The sequence below is a fragment of the Bufo gargarizans genome, chromosome 3, assembly GCF_014858855.1.
Source record: "Bufo gargarizans isolate SCDJY-AF-19 chromosome 3, ASM1485885v1, whole genome shotgun sequence".
Taxonomy (NCBI): Eukaryota; Metazoa; Chordata; class Amphibia; order Anura; family Bufonidae; genus Bufo; species Bufo gargarizans.
In genome coordinates this window covers 517222138-517245251 of record NC_058082.1, presented here as the reverse complement: position 1 = coordinate 517245251, position 23114 = coordinate 517222138, and the positions used below count along the sequence as shown (strand labels likewise).

The following is a 23114-nucleotide window of genomic DNA, read 5'->3' as shown; positions in this document are numbered from 1 at the left end:
ACTCCTGGGCCTTCAATCTAAATTTTCCTACCAAAGGCACAAAGAGAGACTAATTCTCATAACAAAAACGATTTAAAAACATTAGAAAATATGTGATCTTTATACAATAAAACATATTATACTGGATGGGTGCATTGAATAGGAGCAGCTGTACAGTAACCAACCCTGGCGACCAGTGAATTCAAGTGTGTAGTTCCGATGCCTCTTTCCGCCGCTCCTGCAAACATCTGATATTGATGACCTACCCAAAGGATAGGTCGTCAATAGTTCAGTTCCAGAGAAGCCCTTTAAAGGGATTGTCCAGTCCCATAATTAGGCTTTTCTGTCTGCCCAGAGTACCCCAAGCACTACTTAAATTTACCCCTATAACTGTTTTTCATGTCAGCGCTTTCCTTCCCCTGTTCCAAGCATCACTGCATTCGGCCATGATGTTTACATGCAGAACTTCCTGATCATCATCGGCTTTCTGATGGGTTTACTTACCAAACCCAACATACTTTTCTCTGTAATGTTTCTCAGGGCTTGCTCTGTCCATCTCTGCCGTACTTAGGCCCCCTACATCTCCCCCCTCCATGTTAGTTAGGCGGAGCAAGCCCTGTGAAACATTCCCAACATCTCTTCCATGACGGTGTTTAGATATTCTCTCTATACCCTGAAAAGGGAATGAATTAGTACAATCCCCAAATTCCTGTACAGGCGATACGTTCCACACTATCGTCGATGTACCGCCCTCACCAGATAATCTGACCAAGGAAAGGGCTGGTTGGATGTGAGGTCTGTGCGTATGCTAATACAAGACATTTTCAGATAATAACAATATAATGCACAGCATAAAAAGTTTTATGAACTGTGATACAGACAGGCAGAACGCATTTCACATATTTAAAAAGGGCACTGAAAAGCGTATGGAGTAGAAAAACAATTTTGTAGAGATCATTCCGTTTTCAGGAAATAAAGAGAATATCTAAACCCCGTCATGGAGGAGACTGGCAGAAATTGAGAAGCCTTCTGGACCATGCAATGGCAGACAAGACAGCCAGTCTGCTTAAATCTTAAAAGGGATTCAATGTATCTCTATTAGCAAAAATATCACAGAATAATCTGCTAGCTTTATCGAGTATGTCATATGGTATAATTGTATAATGTGTGGGTGCATCCTGGGTTCTTGTTCCTATCTGATCATGGGTGATGTTGCTTAGTGTGATACTAGTCTTGCTATATGTCGTGAAAAAGAACCTGTCTGTTTGAAACGCGTAGACTGCAGACTGTATTTCTTTATTTTTTGCATATTTAATAGTCATTGGATTTCAAAAAGCACAGAATTTTTCTCTTAATGCTGCCATGGGTTGGCGGTTTTCAATGCTTCGGCCGCGGACTACAGGCTAATACTGTGGAGCCAAGGCTACTTTCACATCTGCACTTTCCCTTTCCGCTATTGAGATCAGTCATAGGATCTCAATAGCGGGGGTAAACTCTGCCGTTTTGTCCGCATTCATTGTCAATGGGTACAAAACTGAACGAAACAGAGTGCACCAGAATGCATTCCGTTCCGTTTGGTCGCATCCCCATCGCAGACAGGATAACACCGCAAGCAGTGTTTTTCGTCTGTGATGTGAAGCAAGACGGATCCAACCTGACTCACAATGTAAGTCAATGGGGACGGATCCGTTTTCTCCGACACAAAAGAAAACGGATCCGTCCCCCGTTGACTTTCAATAGTGTTCATGACGGATCCGTCATTGCCATGTTAAAGATAATACAAGCAGATCTATTCACAACGGATGCAGACGGTTGTATTATGACGGAAGCGTTTTTGCTGTTCCATGACGGATCCAGCAAAAACGCTGGTGTGAAAGTAGCCAGTTTTATCCTAATGCATTCTGAATGGAGAGCAATCAGGATGTCTTCAGTTCAGTCACTCTTACGGTATTTGGCCAGAGAAAATACTGCAGCATGATGAGGTATTTTCTCAGTCCAAAATTCCGGAACACTTGCCGGAATCGGCATTATTTTCCATTGAAATGCATTAATGCTGGATCCAGCACCAAGTGTTCCGGAAAAACGGATCCGGTTTTCCGGTCTGCGCATACCTTTAAAAATGCAAAAAAAATTAAATATCGGATCCGTTTTTCCGGATGACACCGGAGAGACGGATCCGGTGTTTCAATGCATTTGTTAGACTGATCCGCATACGGATCAGTCTACGAATGCTATCCATTTGCACACGGATTTCTGGATCCGGCAGGCAGTTCCGGCGACGGAACTGCCTGCCAGATCTTCACAACGCAAGTGTGAAAGTACCCTTGGGTGGTGAGCATAGTATATGTACTTTTTTATCAAGTAATCTGTACCTGGTCCTGAAGAAACAGATCACTGGCCATGTGCACAATACGATCCACGAGGATGATCCCACCAATGCTGTCAACATCCATATCTGATACCAATGTAAGTACATGTATTGCTTCCACTAGCAGCTGTCTGTACTCCGGCTGAGGAACATGGTTGAGGACAGACTCGACGTGTACAGCAAATTTGATTTCATAAGCAGTCATCTGATTGAAATAAAAGACTTTCAAGTATTATAACATATTTGTAAAGACTAAACACATCATGCCATACCCAAGCCAAATGCCAAGCAGGGAGCATATGCTTTTCTATGACGGACTTTTTTACTTTTATATGTCACCAATGTGCGGGTTAAACTTTGGGACCATGTATTCCCTGCAGCTCACTTGGCTTTCTTATAAAACAGCACCTCACAGAACCTACCAACAAACCCTGCCACAATCGGATAATGATTCATATTGATTATACAGTATGTTAACCGTTGGAAATGGTCTTTATTGATTGACCATTTAAAGAGGACCTGTCACCACAACATGCAATGCACTCTGAAAACACCATGTTACAGAGCAGGAGGCACGGAGAAGATTGACATATATTTTTGTGGGAAAAGATTCACAAAAATCTGCAATGTATACATTTTATTTATTTTTTTACTTTTTTTGAAGCCCTGTGAATACCTATCGGTACAAGATGGAGGTGTTATCAGTGACTGATGGCATTGTGTGTATAATGTGCATAGAGAGATAGCTGTCAGTCACGGATATCACCTCCTCCCTGTACCGATAGGTTTTCACAGGGCTGCAAAAAAGCAGAGATATAAAATGTATACATGACAAGTTTTACTGAATCTTTCCACAAAAAAACTACATATCAATCTGCTCGGCTCCTCACGCTCTATAACATGGTGCTTTCATATTAGAACTGCATTTTGTGGTGATAGGTCTTCTTTAAAGGGAATCTTAAACATGGTTTATGAGCTGCAGACAGTATGTTATAGAGCAGAAGGCGCTGAGAACATTGATCCATAGTTATTTGGGCTTTGAAGTTGAGGCGGTCCTATCAGTGACGGACAGTCTTTTCCCTATATAACTGTGCATACACTCATAGTTCCTTGACTCCAAAGGCCCAGAACAAGCAGGAATTTAAATTAATAAATTACAAATTATACTGAATCATTTCCCATAAAACTATATATAAATCTGTTCTTTAACATGCCACCTGCAGATTACAATGCATTTTAATGATGACAGGTTCTCTTTAAAGCATCTAATAGGAGTATTCATCTGCTCCAGTTTTACGCCATGATGTTTTACCAGTAATCAGAAAGTAACAATGAAGTGGTGTTATATATTCAACTTGTAATAGATTAACATAGAAACATAGAATGTGTTGGCAGATGAGAACCATTTGGCCCATCTAGTCTGCCCAAGATTCTTCAAGTATACTTCATGGACAAAATATATTGGACATTACCTCTCTTGTGCTTGAAGAAGGAAGGACGTATCCATCAATAGACAAACCATGACACTGAAGAAGACATAATATGGAAAAAGGTAAAAAATTAATTACACCAAATCTAAAAATATGTATAAGAATAGTCATATATTATTTCAGCTAAAGTCAAAAGTTTAGGTTGAAGCAGTATCCATTACTAGTGTAAGACGGTCACAATGGGATGAGAACATTGTCAATGTCATCAGCCGCCATGTGCAAATTTGAAAAGTATGTATGTTTTTTTGCTACGGATGCCTTTCTGAAGCACTTGGGTGAAAACTACTGTATGTGACGTGGAGAATGATTTCTCATGAATAGCTTTTGTACTGGGTTTGGTAAGACATAATGATGGTGTGTATGAGGTCTCAGATATAAGGCTACTTTCATACTGACGTTTTGGCTTTCCCTTCAGGGCTCTCACAAGCGGTCCAAAACGGATCAGTTTTGCCCTAATGCATTCTGAATGGATAAGTATCCGCTCAGAATGCATCAGTTTGCCTCCGTTCCGTCTCCATGCCGCGTTTTGGTGCCCATCTGACGAAACTGAGCCAAACATTCTGACACACAATGTAAGTCAATGGGGATGGATCCGTTTTCTATGACACAATAGAAAACGAATCCGTCCTCCATTGACTTTCAATGGTGTTCAAGACAGATCCGTCTTGGCTATGTTAAAGATAACATAAACGGATCCGTTCTGAACGGATGCAGACAGTTGTATCATCTGAACGGATCTGTCTGTGCAGATCCATGACGGATCCGCACCAAACGCGAGTTTGAAAGTAGCCTAAGAAAATGTAGGCAAGACAAATCATGGTAGACCAAAAATATAACTAAGCAGGCTATAGCCCAGCCCCTTTAATTTAATCAATTACTTACTTTCTGGAGAAGATTCCACACTTTTTGATAGAACCCGAGAGGCACCCTGTTGATGGCTCCATCTAACCTTCTTCTTCTGAGCCATTGGCCTTGGTGATCATCCCAAACAAGCTGGGTTCCAGTGGAAGCAGTAGGAGACATAGTTCCCGTAGGAGAGGAAGGACTACTACATCTCTGTAACAAATATGAAAAAATAAATTATGATTTCACTCCTTCCTCTTAGCCATCATACTGATCCAGGATTTGTGTTTTATTAAGGACAGAAGGGAGTAATTATTTCCAGCAAGCCATAAAGTGGGAAAGAAGATTAGACCCATGTGACAACTTTTTTTATGAGGTTGTGCACATTTCTGATTTTATGAGGATGCACTGGGCCTTTCCCTGGAAGGGGTCTTGAACTATACATCCTTCAAAAGCTTCAATATTCAAAAATCTTCAGGTACAAAATACATAGATTAATTGAAGAATTAATACACAAGAAACAATTAACATAATAAATTAAAATGTGTGATAAAATGATCATATAATGCCAGACAGACACGACACAAAATACACAAATGGATTTCGAGGCAGCCTAGAAACCTACGATTTAGGTGTGTACCTATAAAACCAAAACCATTTAGGCATAGTAGCTTCTCTGCAGGTCGCAATATTGATTACTTTTGTAAATTACTTTAAAAGGGCACTCTTACTTAGCATTTGTCCATGGACACAATCATCATCCATGAATATATATTACATAAGAGGCATTTTTCTTTAAGAAAAATGAAGCATTTTCCAGGTCACATGATTATTTTGGGCCTGGAATATACTTACTTGGTTTGGTGTATGAAAAAAACCAAAGTGTGGCCCACATGTTTCAGGCCATTCTACAGCAGTGAGATTACGTGAGCAGCACTCACTTTACAATGAAGAATACTATGATTGGACTAGAAACTGAAAAAGGCAATCTAAGGAAAGAACTGGTGGTTTTACCGTCGATCTCGATGAGTAGATGCTGCTGCTTACAGAATGACCATACAAGAACTATAGGAGAACACAGAAAATAATGCTGGTGAAAAATAAATCTAACAGATGCGAAAAAGATCCTACACATGGGAAGCAGATCGAAAGATGCAGGTCCATGAAGGGGCTGTTAGTAGAGATTAGTTTATTAGTGAATAGCTCGTATGACATGAACTTTACATGACTTCGTCAAGTAGTGTATTAAACAGGTCTACCACAATGTAGTTAGCCTTATAGCTCATCCTATATAAATGAGGCCTAAACAAATACAGTACAATTCAATATGGTATATTTTAGGTTTCTGCCATTTAAAAGGGAAGATATAACCTGACTGACTGCACAGCCTCACATGAGATGCTGCGTATACACTATAATAAATTCCATAGAAAATATTATTGAACAGAATTTTTTTTTACAAATGGGATCATTTGTAAAAATTTTTGCTGCTTCAGGTAGAATGCAGACGACTATTAACAACAGCCTGAATTCTGCAAATAGAAGTTGTTTTTTGGTTTCTAAATCATGATGACCTATCCTCACAATAGGTCATCAATATCAGATCTGTGTATATTTCATGTATTTTATAATGTGTTGGGGGGCACTCCTTTAAAGTGTTTTTCTAATACATTGTATTACAGAATTACAGTATATTGACTTAAAGGCTATGTACAACTTTAGGGGCAATTTTTTTTTATTATTGCAGTGTACTCATTTTGAGCTAAACATTTTTTAAATTGGTCTTTATTAAAAATACAAAGTCCTTTTTTCTGTACATAGCTGACATGTTCTAGTACCACCCTTTGGATTTTCTGTCCTTTCCGTCAGACCAGGAGCTGACGGACTCTATCTCTTCTCTCTGACCTCCTAAACACTCATTATAGCTTAGTTCTTATCTTACTGATAGGACTGTGGCTTAAAAAAGTGTTTATGACCTCTCAGTAACTTAGAGATGAGGTTTATTAGATGACTGGCACAAAGTGAAAGCAGGATTCACACAGCTAGAAAAACTGTTAATGGTTAATAATTTGTGACAGAACGGCTCAATATTTTTAAAAGGCCAATTGAAAAAAAAAATTTTTTAGCCGAGTAAAAAACTCAAATCATAAAAAATTTCCTCCAAAAGGTGTACAAAGCATTTCAGTGTTTCCTTAGGAGCTCTCTAACTGTGAGCTTCGCAAAAAAAAAGTTCTGTCTTTAGTGTCTACTAAATTTACTATTAAGATGTCCCAGCTCCTGCTTCCACAAATTTCTAAAATATATTTTACAAAAAGAATGTGCATTTACTTGCCTGTCTGACTTGCTGCCAGCTCTAACCATTAGCAGCCTATTCTCCTCTCTGTACAGTGATCAGCACCAACACACAGGAACATAGAGCACTTAATGCCAGCGCTGATCACTGCAGTTCCGTTTCTCTCAGATAGAAGGGAACGAGGCTGCAGCAATCAGCAATGACACACCGGGCACTGTATACCTACAGTCATGGCTGATTACTACAAATGGAGAAGAACTGGCTGGCAACTATCAGCGGTGGCAGTAAATCAGATAGGAAATCAGTAAAATGCACAGTTTTTTTTTTTTTTGGTAAATTACATTTTATTACATTGTGGAGGCAGGAGCTGGAGCATGGAGACCAGAGACAGGCTGATAAGTCTGCTTCTGCATCTTCAGGGTTCAGTAGAATGTTGAAGATGGAATTTCCTTAGCAACACTCAGTTAGAGGGTTGCTAACAGAACACTTTACAGCCAATTTTTCCTAATAAAAGTCAACATTATTTCTAATGAAGTATATTAGACAAACACTTTAAATCACTGTCCCAACACAAAAAAAAAATATGAAATTGCAGTTATATGTTAAGGAATGTAAGAACTGTAAAGAAATGTAATTTCCTTATAGCACTGTTTCTATCATATATATTAAGGAATTGCTGTTTGTACACTTACATATAAGACTTAAATAAGGGCCATATTCACACTATGTTCTTTGTTCCATAGGATTTCCACTCCTTCGTGACTTTATACAGTACTGGTCATTGCTTCATAAAGAATAGTAGCCATAATGGTAATACGAACAGAGCCTAAGAGGACCAAGTGGTTAAAACAGTTTGAGCTATACAGCCCACAGAACCCAAATTGGGGTTGCTGATCACTGATTCTGTAGTCCTTCTGAATAGAACATATGCAAAATGCAAAGGAGAAAAGCTCTACATGAGCTCTTCTTCAATCTGCATTGCTGCAAGAAGCTATGGAAGTGAGAAAAGAACAGCAATAAAACAGCGTACTCCACAGATAAATCTGCAGAAAAGTGCGTGTACTGGACAGCACAAGTCGTGCTGTTCTCAGCGCTGAAGAATAGCAGGTCAGTTCAATTCCATATGGATTTTTTCAGTCTGGCCAAAGAAAAAACACTACATAAGAGCTGAACAAAGAAGCCCCATGCAGCCAGTAACTCTGTGGCTCTGCCTTGTAAATTTCCCATAATTGTTCTCCGCCTTTTTCTTCACTTTACATAGGAAAAGAATAGCCCCAGGACTGTCTTATGCTATGTGAAGTGAAGAGTCATTGTCGGCCCACAACACTAAGGCACCTGCATGAAAGAAGATCTGCAGAGAATCTGACAAAGACTGCGAAACTAGACTCTACAGACATTGAAAGTGCAATTTGCAGGACTATATGTCCTAGTGTGAAGCCATCAGCTCACTGTACTGTGAGAAGTGAAATCCCAGCAAGGGGCCGCGAGGAAGACAAAGTTATATTAGGTAAACTGCATTCCTGTGTGATGGAGCTAGACAAAAAGCAGAGTGAATAGAGTATACAGTACAATACAATACTGGCCTTGTCCTTCTTTTACTAAGCACCGATATAGACAATCTGTAAAATATGCTAACATGCCCTATGACGTTGCATTCCGGTGTGTAATGGCTTCAAGACAAGAGGCAGCTTGGCAAAGCTTTGAAAAATACCTTTAATTCTTAGGGTACTTTCACACTTGCGGTAAACTTTTCCGGTATTGAGTTCCGTCCTAGGGGCTCAATACTGGAAAAAATGCTGACTTTGAGACTTTGAAATTGTGACTTTGAGGTTTCATAAGCGGTAAGCCATAATCATCCAAATTATGACTAATAAATACTTGAAATATCTCGCTTTGCACATAATGAGTCTATCTCATATGTTAGTTTCATCTTTTAAGTTCCATTACGGAAATAAATGAACTTTGCACGATATTCAAATTTTACATATACACACACACATACATCTTTTGCTGATATATGAGTGGGACATTTCAGAAGATGCCCTTGGTAGTGAATTGTGCCCTGTAACCCCCACTGATTGCAAGAATAAATTCAACACTCCTCTGAGCGCTGGGCCCCTTTGCTTACCTATTCACATCCCTTATTCAGATGTGTAACATTAGATGATCGAAGGAAAGCTACGTAATTACTACGAATACTTTAATAGTTGTTATCAGAGGTCAGCAAGAATCTCCTACCTACAGAGGAGACCAAGATGACTTGGAGGCACCTGAACAGAAATTAGAAGAAAAAAAAATCACCATGACTCAGACTTACATGACATGAAGAGAAGGAGCATCCCTCGGCGCAAGGAACCAACCAAGGGCAGATGATGAATCTTCAAGAGTATTTATTGCAATTGCACAACGCGTTTCGGGGAAAGGGTCCCCTTCATCAGGTGAAGAATATTGCATAAGAATATTGCATAAAGGATGGACAGACATGCTGGATATATATACACAGAAATGGTCACATGCAAACAAGGTCAGGGGGGAGGTGGGCATCACCTCAGAGAAACCCCAAACTAGAAACAAAGTGATCAGTACACAAACTGGTGCAATAAGATATACACATATAAAAACTAGCCCTTTGGGCTTACAGGCTCCCCAGGTTCCGCAATGGGCTGCATCTGGAAGCGACGTTCCTTCCTGTTAATGTTTTAAAAATACATCTATTGATTATCCTGTAAGCCCAAAGGGCTAGTTTTTATATGTGTATATCTTATTGCACCAGTTTGTGTACTGATCACTTTGTTTCTAGTTTGGGGTTTCTCAAAGGTGATGCCCACCTCCCCCCCTGACCTTGTTTGCATGTGACCATTTTTTGTGTATATATATCCAGCATGTCTGTCCATCCTTTATGCAATATTCTTCACCTGATGAAGGGGACCCTTTCCCCGAAACGCGTTGTGTGATTGCAATAAATACTCTTGAAGATTCATCATCTGCCTTTGGTTGGTTCCTTGCGCCGAGGGATGCTCCTTTTCTTCATGTCATTTCAATCCTCTGTGTGGGCCTAGGCACGCTTATCCGAGGACATCTGCATCTGTGGCTGCATACCAACCTTTATATTGGGGATTAAAATTATCTCCCACATGTCTACAATAGCGTTGTGCCTATAAATGCGCAACCCTATAAGGTGAACTTTTTTACCCTATGGTGCGCCCTTTTTCTCTGTTTATACAGTAAACAACTTGCTTCAGAGACTTACATGTCCAGAATGTCCCTCTGTAAAAAGCATTAAAGGGGTTGTCCAGATTACAGATACTGATGACTTATCCTCAAGATAGGTCAACAATATCAGATCCACCTATCTGATATTGATGACCTATCTTGAGGATAAGTCATCAGTATCTGTAATCTGGACAACCCCTTTAATGCTTTTTACAGAGGGACAACACAGATCACCGTCACCAATCAGCTGTTTTAGGCAGCCGTGGCACTGGAACACAGGGCACCTCGACCATTCAGCTGTTTCAGGCAGCCGTGGCACTGGAACATTTTTGAATCCCACTTATCTGATATAGACAACCCCTTTAATATAATGAAATAATTTCAGATAACTAGGTATTGGAAAACTAAAATCATCAATATATACATATATCAAGATATTTTGTTATTTGCATTCCACGATTGTTACTGGTAAATCACCACACAATTACAAAATACAATAAAATTCCTTTAATCCAGTATCTGACAATCCAGAAAGTTTCATAAACTTGTTTCCAGCAAAAAACTGCAATATAAATTTCACATCCCTGAAAATGAAACCTGACCAAAGAAATCCAGTTAGGAGATTCTTACAGGAGTTCTGTTATCGAGACAACCCCATACATAATGCATGGAAGCTCCAGACAGCCAGAGTGAGAGTCGTGCCTACCATTCTGCCACATGGGGGGATGGGGGGGTAACTCTTTTATGATGTCCATATGACCTAATGCACTGAAAAGTGTATATGTTTCCACTACGATGCGGCAATCCAGAATATCTGATAGTTCAGTACCTATAACGTTCCATCAACTCATTAAAGGAATTTTACTGTAGCCAATAATTACCAATATATGTGTAAAAGGTTAATGGTAAAAACTGTTATATTAAAATTCAGCAGATCCAGAACTGTAAAAAGATTTTAGGATTAGAAATTGTACATTTTAGAATAAAGTACACTTTATTAGATGACATCCAAGTGATAATTCACCTGATCATCGGCACTAAATCTCCTATCCGTCTGAAACTGGAAATAAAGTACAATGTGATTTCAATTGAGCAAATACTGGATATAACGTATACAGAAATGACTTGTAACAGTGTAGCAGTGACAACATCTCCACTTTAGCAGACACTTTGGCTAATATACTAAGGAACTACACGATAAGCATTGTCTATAAGCTCGTACAAAGTTTGCCAATAGGCAATCGAGGAACATTTGAATTATTTGTAACTAGACTGTTCTTGGTTATAGATCATTCTGCAGGAGTTACTAGGCTACAAACAGTATATTAGGGAATAAAGCAATTATAAAACCCAGAGAAAATAAATATGATGAGTAAATATGATATGCAGTCTGTTATCTACATTAATCAACAGTTATAGGCAACAATAATTAACTTTCTAAAACATTTTGTTAAAGAAAAATTCTCCTTTCTTCACTTAGCAGATGCCTCTTTCCCTATATACCTGCATACTATACTGTTTGCAACTGTTCAGAATCTCTGCACTCACTGAAAAATAAAGAGGATTATGTGGGATTTATGTTGTTGGAGCTTGTCAATGACAGAAGTGACTGTGCGAGATAGGTGGAGGAGGAGAGTGAACCTGTCAGAGAATGTAATGTATACATTAATACACAAAAGGAGGGATCAACAAACCAGGACTTCCACCTGCTGTGCCCACGACCGTCACAACCATCTAGATAATCCAAAGTAAAGGAACAGATCACGGCACTGCATGAGCAAAATCTTCTGGACATCTGTCCATCCAGTTCAACCTGTTATCCTGCAAGTTGATCCAGAGGAAGGCGAAAAAAACTTGTGAGGTAGAAGCCAATTTTCCTTATTTTAGGGGAAACTCTTTTAGTGAGCTCACCATCACCACCTCCTCAAGCAGAGAGTTCCATAGTCTCACTGCTCTTACCGTAAAGAATCCTCTTCTATGTTTGTGTACAAACCTTTCCTCCAGACGCAAACCTTAATACACAATTATTGGTCATCACCCAGGAGATTCCAATATCTCAATATACACATGTATACAAACAATAAAATGTGCTAAAATGCATACAATGCAGTAATATAGCAACATAATCCCTGTGGACATGAGGGTAGGTGCACATACCGGATCATGGATCATCCTCAAAACTAAAAGAAACTCCACGTTTCAGAATATGCATTACATCAATTGCAGATGGCTGCGCTCTCTCATGACCTGCTTCCAGGTTGCTCTGATGCACATATGTGCAGAGCATACAGGCACCATATTTGAAAAGGGCATTTCCATGACAGTACATACAAAAACTACAGGAGTTATGGGTCCCTGCTCCCAAAGTCATGTTCCCCCCAAGGGTCTTTCCCACAAGCCAAACACAGCGCTCACAAATGACACCCCTATAAAGGCTTCTTATAATGTGCATAGACATAGAGCCCACCAGCGCCATGTTTAAAAAGGGAAATTCCTTGTTGGTGAACTGATAGCCCATGAACCCAGGCTGCTGGGGTATGACCATATATTAAATAATATGAGGGTATACCTCGGTATTATCAATTCTCCTCAATCCTCAATAACGTAGCAGGATGTATAGTCTGTATTAAGTAGGAGAGACGACTGGTGCCAGGAGAGGTTAAGATGAAGGATGGACCTCTCTGTTTCAACACATTTTGTTGAATGTGGACATCGCATTAGTCAACTAAGATTTAGGATAGCTGACTCAGTTCCTCCAATGCATTATAGGAAGAAGCTTTTGAAACAATGGGAGTTATGGTGGATTAAGGAATTGGGCACTTTGAGCCCTAGAGGTTTAAATGTGGATTTTTGCCTCAAACCCTTTTTGTAACAAGGCTTAAGTGTTGCTAGACAAGGTGTCTGTGCCCAAGAAATCTGAAGCATATGGTCAATAAATAATTCTCTCTAGTAGGAACTTTATCATTTAATATATGGTCATACCCTAGCAGCCTGGGTTCATGGTGCCATCAGTTGACACACAGGGAATTCCCCTCTTTAAATATGGTTAAGGCGCACTCTGGGCACATGCGCATATAAGGCGCATTTATGAGAGGCCTTTAGGTGTGTCATTTGTGGGCACTGTGTTTGGCTTGTGGGAATGCCCTTATCAAATATGGTGCAACCTAGGAGCGCGTCATGAGAGAGCGCTATTGATGATGTAATGCATATGCTGAAACCCGTGGAGGTTCTTTTATTTTTGAGGATGATCCATGATACAGCATGTGCGATCAAACAACGTGATCCGCTATGCGTTTACCCTCATGTGTCCACAGGATTTCATTTGATCTATTACTGCATTGTCTGTGTTTTAGCACAATTTATTCTTTGTATACATGTGTCATCATGGTGTATAATGAGATTTGGTCCTCACCCAGGAGATTCCATTAGTGTTGGATTATAAATAATCACACACATTGTGACATGTATCCATCCTTGATAAATGTGGTTTTTCTGCCCAAACCTCACAATTTCTTTTGTGGTGGATGTACCTGCTATAATAAACGGAGCCTCCAATGCTATGATCTGTTCCTTTACTAATGTGTACATTATATATACGCAATAATATTGTATAACGTACAACAATGTTTTCTGATATTAGCACAGTACAGTGAAACCTCTCAGGAACTCCACCTTGTTGAGAGGACCACCTCCTTACCCAGATCTGATTTCTTGAGACATATTTTCAGATCCGCCTTATATTATGGGCATCTTCTTTGTAAACACCACCCCTCATAAAAGACCATTTTCCACTGCAGTTTTCAGTGGTCATCTCAACCAGATTTCACCATTTAAAATCATGGCACGACATATTATACAATGCTGGTATACAGTTTACTCAGACTGGTGCCAAACATTCATAGAATGACAATTGATATAGAAGTATGGCTACGGCAAAGGGTGTTGACCAAATTAAGCCGAATGTTGCCCCAGTGCCAATCGGCTTCATAAGGCACAGTAACACCTACTGTACACTACATTTTGTTATAAGCTTTAACGCTTAAGTCTGGAGGTCATAGGGCCACGTAGAAAGCTACGTCTGGGCCCTCCACTTATCTGTCAATGACTTTCCATGTAAAAAAAACATGCCATACAGAATCTATACAGAAGGTTGTAACAGCTGCCTTCACAGCTTGGCCGCTGCATTTTAAAGAAGTAAAAATCTATGCGGTTGCCATCCGCTTACATTTTTTCAGCTTCAGTTTAGCGAGTGAACCCAATCATTTGCTTGGTTACTATGGCAACAAGCACTTAGGAGTAATCTACGAAAGTATTCCCCACGGGATTTGCCATACCTTCACTGTACAAGGTTGGCTACACTTTTATGTACAAAGAGACATCACCAGCATCTCAATATAGTAATAGCACATCAGCAGGACCATCTGTGAAACTGCATAAACTATAAACCAAAAAATATTAATACCTTAAAGGGGTTATGCAATGACTGATATAATTATTTTTTTTTTTTATCAGACCTCATATAGATCATGACAATACCTTTCTACCAAAGCTAGAACCAGCCCTGTACCTCACATGGGTCCAGAGATGTCCCCACTCATTGCTCCATTAGACTTATTTCGGGATAGTTGCTCAGGGGGCTTGTCCTTTCCAATGTTGCTCTTTGCCTGTAACAGCCACAGCTTCTGGTGGCAGTTGAAGACTTAAACTGAGCATGTTCGACCAGCTCACTGAGGTGGTCAAGAAAAAAGGAAAGAACAAACAACAGGTGGCGCTATACAGATACATTTTATTGAATAACTTACTAGCTATACTAAATTTGTAATTACATGCAATTACAAAAGTATTCAGATCCAGGTGCTGGTTTGAAAAATATAAAACATTTTTTGTGGCACAACCCCTTTAAAGAGGACCTTTCATGTTTTTTTATTAATTGAGATAAATACCTTTAGCTGCGGGGTACCCCATGCTGATGCTGCCACCCTGCCTGATTTTTTTTAAATATCGCTCCTATGCCCCGCGGCCCCCCCCTGCACTTTTCTCACTCAGTATGCTTTTGAGACCTAATTGTTTAAAATGTTGTTTATGTTATGGTATATAGAACTTTCTAATTCTTGGTCCTTACCAATACCAGATATTTCCCTACTTTTGCACACTAGAAAAAAAAAATGTTTCTGCACCGCCCCATTCCAAGAGCCACAACTTATGTTTCCACCAACAAAACTATGAGTTATATTTTCCAGTGCAAGGTACATGTAACTCATTTTTTAGAGAAGTGGTAATGTTTTTTTGGGGATTATCTTTTACTGGTATGTTACTCATGAAAATATTTTAGCTATGTTAGAGGAGTTGTAAAAAAAAATGCAGTAGTACCAAATCTGTATATTTTACATTTTATTATTATAATTTTTTTATTTTCCCTGTTTTTGCACTGGCAAAATGGATTAAAATGGATAACAATACAATATCCATTACAGGACCAAGAAGTGGAGACCTGCCCCTTGTTTTAAAAAGTGTATCCTGTTTGTAAAGTTTATCAAACACCACTTTACATTTTTTTAAATAAACTTTAATTACCGGTAACTTTTTTTTTTTTTTTTTTGAGTTCCTTTAGAGTTCCACTGTGGGAATTACCAACGCACTCCTCTGGTAGTTACAGTACTACACTGGAATACCCCTGTACTGAAGTGCATTACTGAAGAGTTTTCCTGACACTATTGAGCCCCTTCACTCTGTTAGACTCTTGGGATGCTGCAGTTGCTACTGACTGCAGTATGTATGGTGTAGGACAGGAAGATCTCTAATCGCGGACATCACAGCACAAATGTTGGCTGTTCGTTTCATCTGGCACCCACGCTGGTGATGTTGCAGGCACAACTCCAGTGCTCACACCACTAACATGACCCAATTGTAAGGTAGTTCACAGGAAAGGCTCACTTACCATGATGTACTGTTACACCAAAGGGTGGGAAAGGGTTAAAATGTAAGACCAAACATTTTATGTGGATAGCAAGAGGAGGAAATGTCTGAAACACTCATACCATTACTGTTGCACAAAGCTTTACAAGAAGTTGTAATTTTTTATGGGGTTCTTCAGGAGTTACATATTGATGATCTATCCTCAGGATAGGTCACCAATAGGAGATCAGCAGAGGTCCGACTCCTGAGAACCCTGCCGATCATTTGTATGAAGAGGCCACAGCACTCAGTCAGCACTTGGGCTTCTTCCTAGGCCATGTGACATCACGTTCATCAGTCATATGGCCTAGTTCTAGCTCAGTCCCATTCAAGTGAATGGGGCTGAGCTGCAATACCAAGCACAGCCGCTATCAAATGGATGAGCTCACGAGAGCGCCGCACTTCCTCAAACAAATGAGTGGTGGGGGGAGTTGGACCCCCACCGATCTCATATTGATGACTTAATCCGGAGATATGTAAATCCCAAAGAACCCCTTTAAATAAGTGTCCAGCTGTTTGGAGGTGAAACAATACTAAACTCACCTGTTTCATTTCACTTCGTAGCCGAATAATGCCGCTCCTTTCAGTCTTCGTGGCACCCGTGTGTCCCATCTCATGAATGGAGATGGCTGGACTGGTTGCACACGATTGAACTGGTCGCACTTAAACAAGAAAGAAATCTAAATATCTGGAATAACTTTCTTACTACAACAAACATTAACAGATATCAGAGCCAAACCGGTGGGAATGCTTTCTGAACATCTGATACTGCCAGGGAAACTGTATCGCTGTGTAGTGCATTGCCCTAGATGGGTCTGAAGAGCGTGAAAGACGCCCTTTGTTATCAGCCCACTGCTATGGCTCATAGACGTCCTTTTATTTCTCGGTTACTTGGATTATTTAAAAGTTGCTGTCTATTGTACAAATGTGTCTAGTGACCTGTAGAAAGTCTAATGCTAGGAAAACAATTTCCTACCCCTGCATTCCCTTCCCTACTCTAAGGGTACTTTCATACTAGCAGCAGGACGGATCTGACAGGCTGTTCACCCTGTCGGATCCGTCCTGCCACTATTTTGCCGTGCCGTCGGACTGCAGCTCTGTCCCCATTGACTATAATGGGGACGGGGGCGGAGCTCCAGCGCAGCACGGCAGTGCGCGGTGGGAGACCGCCGGACTAAAAAGTCAGACATGCAGTAGTTTTCGGATAAATAAATATCCGTCCTGTTGCTAGTGTGAAAGTACCCTTAAGAAAGCCATATTTTATATACTGGCCTTCAACAACCCAAACGGATGAGCAGCAGCTTCTGGATGTAGTAACAAAGTATGATACATGTGTTTGGTGCAGTTGCTGAATATTTGAACTCTTTGCCATTAGCAAAATCGGGCTGCCAATGGAAAACCACAATCTCTGCGATGACAGAATACTATTATTAAGGGGGTTTTCTGGGATCCGCACACCCACCTTCATGTAGGAGTAGGTTTGTAATATGGGTAGCATTCTGAAGTTGCATGGATGACTGCAAACTCCTGAATCCATTTCATCTGCACATGCACTATGCAGAAGAGCAGTTCTGACCCCGTCCACAACAGAAGTGACATCCTGTCCATGGCCCAGGCCAGAAACGTGGTAAAGTACGGGACAGGGGCAGAAGCTGCATTTTTAGAGGATGAGCGCAACATGACCGGGTTCCTGGGAGACCAGCCTGCACAACTTTGGAACAGTAACTATATTACAAACTTTCGCCAACAGATGTGTTCTGTGAACTTAAGGTGGATTTTAGGGATCCACTAGGTGCCAGAAAACCCCTTTAACTGTTGCCAAGTTAGTAGGTATATTTACAACCCATTGGGACAGGATATTATGGGCTGCACAAGTGCTAATGGTATTAAAAAGATATACTGTGATATACAGTCTTAATTTGTTCTGGGATGACTATTGCAACTTAAGACCATAACTCTATAGAAAACTTGGTTCTGAAGCCCTCAAATTTTTACCCAGAATACAAAATAAAGATAAAACATAAGCAGCGACAACCACCATCTATAAAAAGCAATTCAGAACAAATTGCTGGATCCTGGTGAATCAGTATGGCTGTACAGATATAGATCAGTACGGGACATAGAGCCAGTCAGCGGATTTACACTACATGTCCCCAAGGTGATGCTTGGATTCACCAGTGAAATGTGCATGCCGATTGGCTGGATCTCCCGTGTCAAATAAAATGCTCAACTGGACTTCACCATCCATGGACTTGTATACTGAATGTGCTTTTAGGTTAGGCCATTGTGCATTAAAAATATTATAACCTTATCATCATTGCAAATATTCAGAATTCACTTACCACTACGTTCCACGCCAAATTCTTTCCCAGTCAGAATATGATGAAGAAGATTCTTCATGTCAAAAGGGCTAAGACTCATCAAACTTTCTGAGGCTTCTTCTCCTGAAAATAAAGTTCAAAAAGAGGATATGAAAAGTACAGATTATACAATACAGTGCTGTACATACTGGGTATGACACAATGGGTTGACTACGAGTAGAGATGGTTAATAGGTTAAGGTAGATGGATGGGTTATCTCCATATTATACTGGAAGGTCATAGGGTTTTCGTAAGCTCTGTGAATGGACAACTTTGCCCTGTATGTAGTACCTACAGTATGTAGTTCATATTCAGCAGTCATTATGCATACATTTTACTAGCATTGAATATGTTCTTCCTAGATAAAGGTTTGAAAGGTCTTTCACCTGAACAGTTCAAGCTGCATGCAAGCTTCTGTGGCCATCACCTGGATGATGAGGCCAATACGCAGTCTGAGCATCTCTCCAAAGACACTGGGCTGAGATCTGACATGCATGGCCAGATACAGCATTATTTCCTAGGAAAGAAAAATGGAGGACGCGATGTGTCATTATTCTTTTCCACTACTGGTGTTCACTCTTAAAGGGTCACTGAGTTTTGGTAAAAACTGTCATAGTGATATATCAAAAGCTTTGATTAGTGGGGGTAGCCCTGAGACCTATAGAATTTCTAGAACCAAGAGAGAGAAGCGCTCACACATCGCGCTCTCTCTCCTTACTGCAGAGGACAGGATTAGGCCTCATGCACACAGCCGTTGTGGTCCCCAATGTACGGGCAACATCCGTGCAGCGGGCCGGACCCATTCAATTTGACATTATTTGCAGTGCGGAAAAACTGAAAGAATTGCCGACCCGCCGTTTGCATGAGGCCTTAAGATGGGGCCATAGACCTCTAGTGAGGCCATCTCCTGCAGTGAGGGAGAGATATGTGCACGCTTCTCTCTCCTTGTTTTAGCGATCAATAGGGGTCTTTGCACTCAGACCCCCATCGATCAAAACTTTTGACATCTCTATGAATATCATTATTTTTCTTTAAACTTAGTAACTCTTTAAAGTCTCAAGTATTTGAGGTCATGTAACATTTCTATCCAAAAACACTACTTGTAAAATACAGAATGACTCATATTAAAAAAAATAAGAAAAAAATTACTTGCTCCAAATTTATCGACAGGCACATACAATGCATTTGAGACCGCCTAAAAGTCAGAAGTCAGAAAACAATCTGAACCTGCCATGAAAATCAAAATTTGTGCGATTTTCTGGCTTTCCAGATAAAGCTTACACCTGTAGTCTATAACCATGCCAGTTTCTCCATTCTTTTCAAAACTACCAAGTGCTGAGAAAAGACTCAAGTTAGGCAAATGTATGGCGTCCACTGTGATTTGCAACCTATTAAGGGACAGTTGACACCAGAAACTGACAGAGTAATACATTTGGGCCAATATATTAGGACTTTATCCTTAATTTTCTAGGCTGTCTGAGAGGCAGTTCTCAAACCAAGTCTTACCTGTGTCAGCACAGCAATGCTAATATCTTGCCCACTTGCTTCATAGATCAGACGAGTCAATTCATCTGGAGGCAAAGGTCTATGGTAAAAATAATCGCAGTTTTATGCATGTACTGTATTTATCGTAATATAACTCCATTCATGACTTTAGGTTTCTATGTTGTTTGGAGACTCGCGTCACATTAAAGAACTGCACTAACAGCAATTCCCTAGAACAGAAACAGCAACTAGCCCAGTTACTAGGCCACGAGTCTGTATTCCAGAACTATGATTATGATATACAGTGGTGCTTGAAAGTTTGTGAACCCTTCATAATTTTCTATATTTCTGCATAAATGTGACCTAAAACTATTGGTTTTTCACAAAAGTCCTAAAAGTAGGTAAAGATAACCAAATAAAAAAATTGTCAAAAATATTAAACTTGGTAATTTATTTATGGAGGAAAATGATCCAATGTCACATGTCTGAGTGGCAAAACTATGTGAACCTTTGCTTTCAGTATTTGGTGTGACCTCCTTGTGCAGAAATAACTTCAACTAAATGTTTCCGGTAATTGTTCATTAGTCCTGCACATTGGTTTGGAGGAATTTTAGTCCATTCCTCCATGCAAAACAGTTTGAACTCTCATGTTGGTGAGTTTGCTCTCACTTCTGGTCCTTCCATAACATTTCTATTTGATTTAAAGGGTTGTAAAAGAACGTTTTTTTTGTAAAACTCCAATTTGTCCGGACCTATAAAGGAAAGGTGACTTACCTGCTTCCTGGCACCGTCTCCCTGGTACTTTTCCTGTAGGCTTGCGATGCTCAGCTTGGCTCCCTCAATGTGAACATCTGGTTTGACACTGCCGCAGCCAAGACTGAATTCCCTTGCGTCATGTGACCATTCGTCATGACTTAAAAGGGGTTCTCCGGGAATTAATAAACTGAAAATACTTAAATATTAATTCATTATAAATAAATTTCCCAAATACCTTACATTAATTATAATGGCTCGTTTTGTCTAGGGAGCAATCATTAGGGGAAACAAAATGGCCGCTGTCCTATTAGGACACATGAAACCTGTCCTAGTCAGACAGCAGGACAAGTTATTTTACAACACTGAGGTAAAGAGCTTCCTCATCCTCCTCTCTGCTCTGCTTGTCAGGGATTATGATCCTGAATACAGATGATAAACTCTTCAGCTGAATCTCTGTAGGAATGGAGTTCATGAGCAGATGTACAGAGCGGAGGTGGGGATGTGGCTGATGAGCAGCAGCACTTGTATGCAGTCTCCATTAACACAATCTGTCCTGTCCGTTCTCTCTATACTTCATGTCTCCTCATCAACTCCATTCCTACAGAGATTCAGCTGAAGATCTTCTCATCTGTATTCAGGATAATAATCCCTGACAAGTAGGAGAGGAGGATGAGGCAGCTATTTACCTCAGTGTATTGAAGTAACTTGGCCTCCTGTGTGATTAGGACAGGTTTTGTGTGTACTAATAGGACAGCGGCAATTTTGTGACAAAAAAACAAGCCACTGTAACTAATGAAAGGTATTTGGGAATGTATTTATAATAAAGTAATATTTTAATTTTTTTTAATTTTCTTAATTCCCGGAGAACCCCTTTAGGGAAGCTGGTCACCTGCATGGCCAGTTATTTGGCTGCAGCAATGTGAAAAATGGATGTTGACATCGAGGGAGCCCAGGGGAGCATTGAAGGAGAAAGAGCAGGGAGCCGGCGCTGGGAAGCAGGTGATCTTTCCTTTAAAGGTCCGGACAAATTGGGGGGGTTTTCCCGCCATTCTTGCACATCTCCTTTCCTGACCATTCCAAAACGTACTCTTCTTTAACCGTTCTTTGGTACAATTTATTTTGTGCTTATGGTCATTATATTGCTGCATGACAATTTCCCTTAGAATTTTCTGGTATAATTTAGACTTCATTTTTCTATCAATGATGGCAAGCTGTCCTGGCCCAGATTCAGCAAAGCACCACTATGTTGATTGGCTGAGGATTTTATGTCGAAATGCAGTTTGTTTTCCTTTCTCCAACCATACCACTTCTCATTAAAATAAAAAAAAGTTCTATTTTGGTCTCCACTGTCCACAAAACATTGTTTGAATAGTCTTCTGGCTTGTTCAGGTGATTTAGCAAACTACAGACGGGCAGCAATGTTCTTTTTGGAAAGCAGAGACTTTCTCCTTGCAATCCTGCCCTGCAGCCCATTGTTTTTCAGTGTTTGCTTGCTGTTGGTCGACCACTCCTGGGGAGGGTAATAATGACTTTGAATTTCTTCATTTGGACACCATCTGTCTGACTGTTGATTGGTTGAGTCCAAACTCTTCAGAGATGGTTTTGTAACCTTTTCGAGCCTGATGAGCATCAACAACTCTTCTTCAGAGGTCCTCAGAAATCTCCTTTGTTCGTGCCATTGTGAACTTTCACAAACGTGTTGTAAGTGTCAGACTTTGTTAGATCCCTGTTCTTTAAATAAAACAGGTTGCCCACTCGCACCCATTGATTAAAAACATAATTTTACCTACAAATTATCAGCTAATCCAGACATGTGGTATTGGAAATTTTCCCTAATAAATAAATTACTAAGTAATATTTTTGACTCATTTGTTTGATTTTATTATCTTTATCTGATTTTAGAATTTATGTGAAAATCTGATGTACTTTTAGGTCATAAATATAGAAAATTCTGAAGGGTTGACAAACTTTCAAGCACCACTGTATGATGTTAGGGGTTTACACTTACGCTGTAATTGTCTTCTCTCGAGGTTCGGGGGGCAACCCCACGGTTAGCTGCTTTTGATGTGAAAGGATTATAGTGCATGCCTATTGAAAAAAAAGGGATTTTAGGAACTACATCAAGTCCTGTCTCTTTTTGTAGTATCCATTAAAGGGTGACATGATAATAATTATTTATCATACCTCTGCCAGAACTTCCATTCTCTTCCTCAGTAAACCAGAGATGTAGCGGATCAGACCCCATTCTCGGTTGTGGCCTGCTTTGTTATACAGTTCACTTAGCAGACAGCGAACTGTTACTCCACTGTGGTCATTCAGATTAGTGTCCCAGTCTAGGCCTCTATACACAAAAATTAATGAACGGGTTAAAT

The 23114-nt window shown here is 40.0% G+C and overlaps 1 protein-coding gene and 1 long non-coding RNA gene across 2 annotated transcripts in view; one reads left to right on the top strand and one right to left on the bottom strand.

The window, feature by feature from the left end:
* Nucleotides 1-23114, bottom strand: part of PHKA2 (phosphorylase kinase regulatory subunit alpha 2) — a 101610-nt gene that overhangs the window by 4575 nt on the left and 73921 nt on the right. The window contains 12 exon segments of the mRNA XM_044283995.1: nt 2352-2552; nt 3820-3873; nt 4720-4893; nt 5695-5745; nt 11211-11246; nt 16685-16803; nt 18484-18585; nt 18888-18912; nt 18914-19018; nt 20008-20086; nt 22751-22830; nt 22927-23083. Of these exon segments, the coding sequence (XP_044139930.1) occupies nt 2352-2552; nt 3820-3873; nt 4720-4893; nt 5695-5745; nt 11211-11246; nt 16685-16803; nt 18484-18585; nt 18888-18912; nt 18914-19018; nt 20008-20086; nt 22751-22830; nt 22927-23083 (1183 nt within the window).
* LOC122930530 lies at nt 4904-8111 on the top strand. Its single transcript, XR_006388140.1, has 2 exons — nt 4904-5158; nt 7717-8111. It is a non-coding gene; the product is annotated as an uncharacterized LOC122930530 (long non-coding RNA).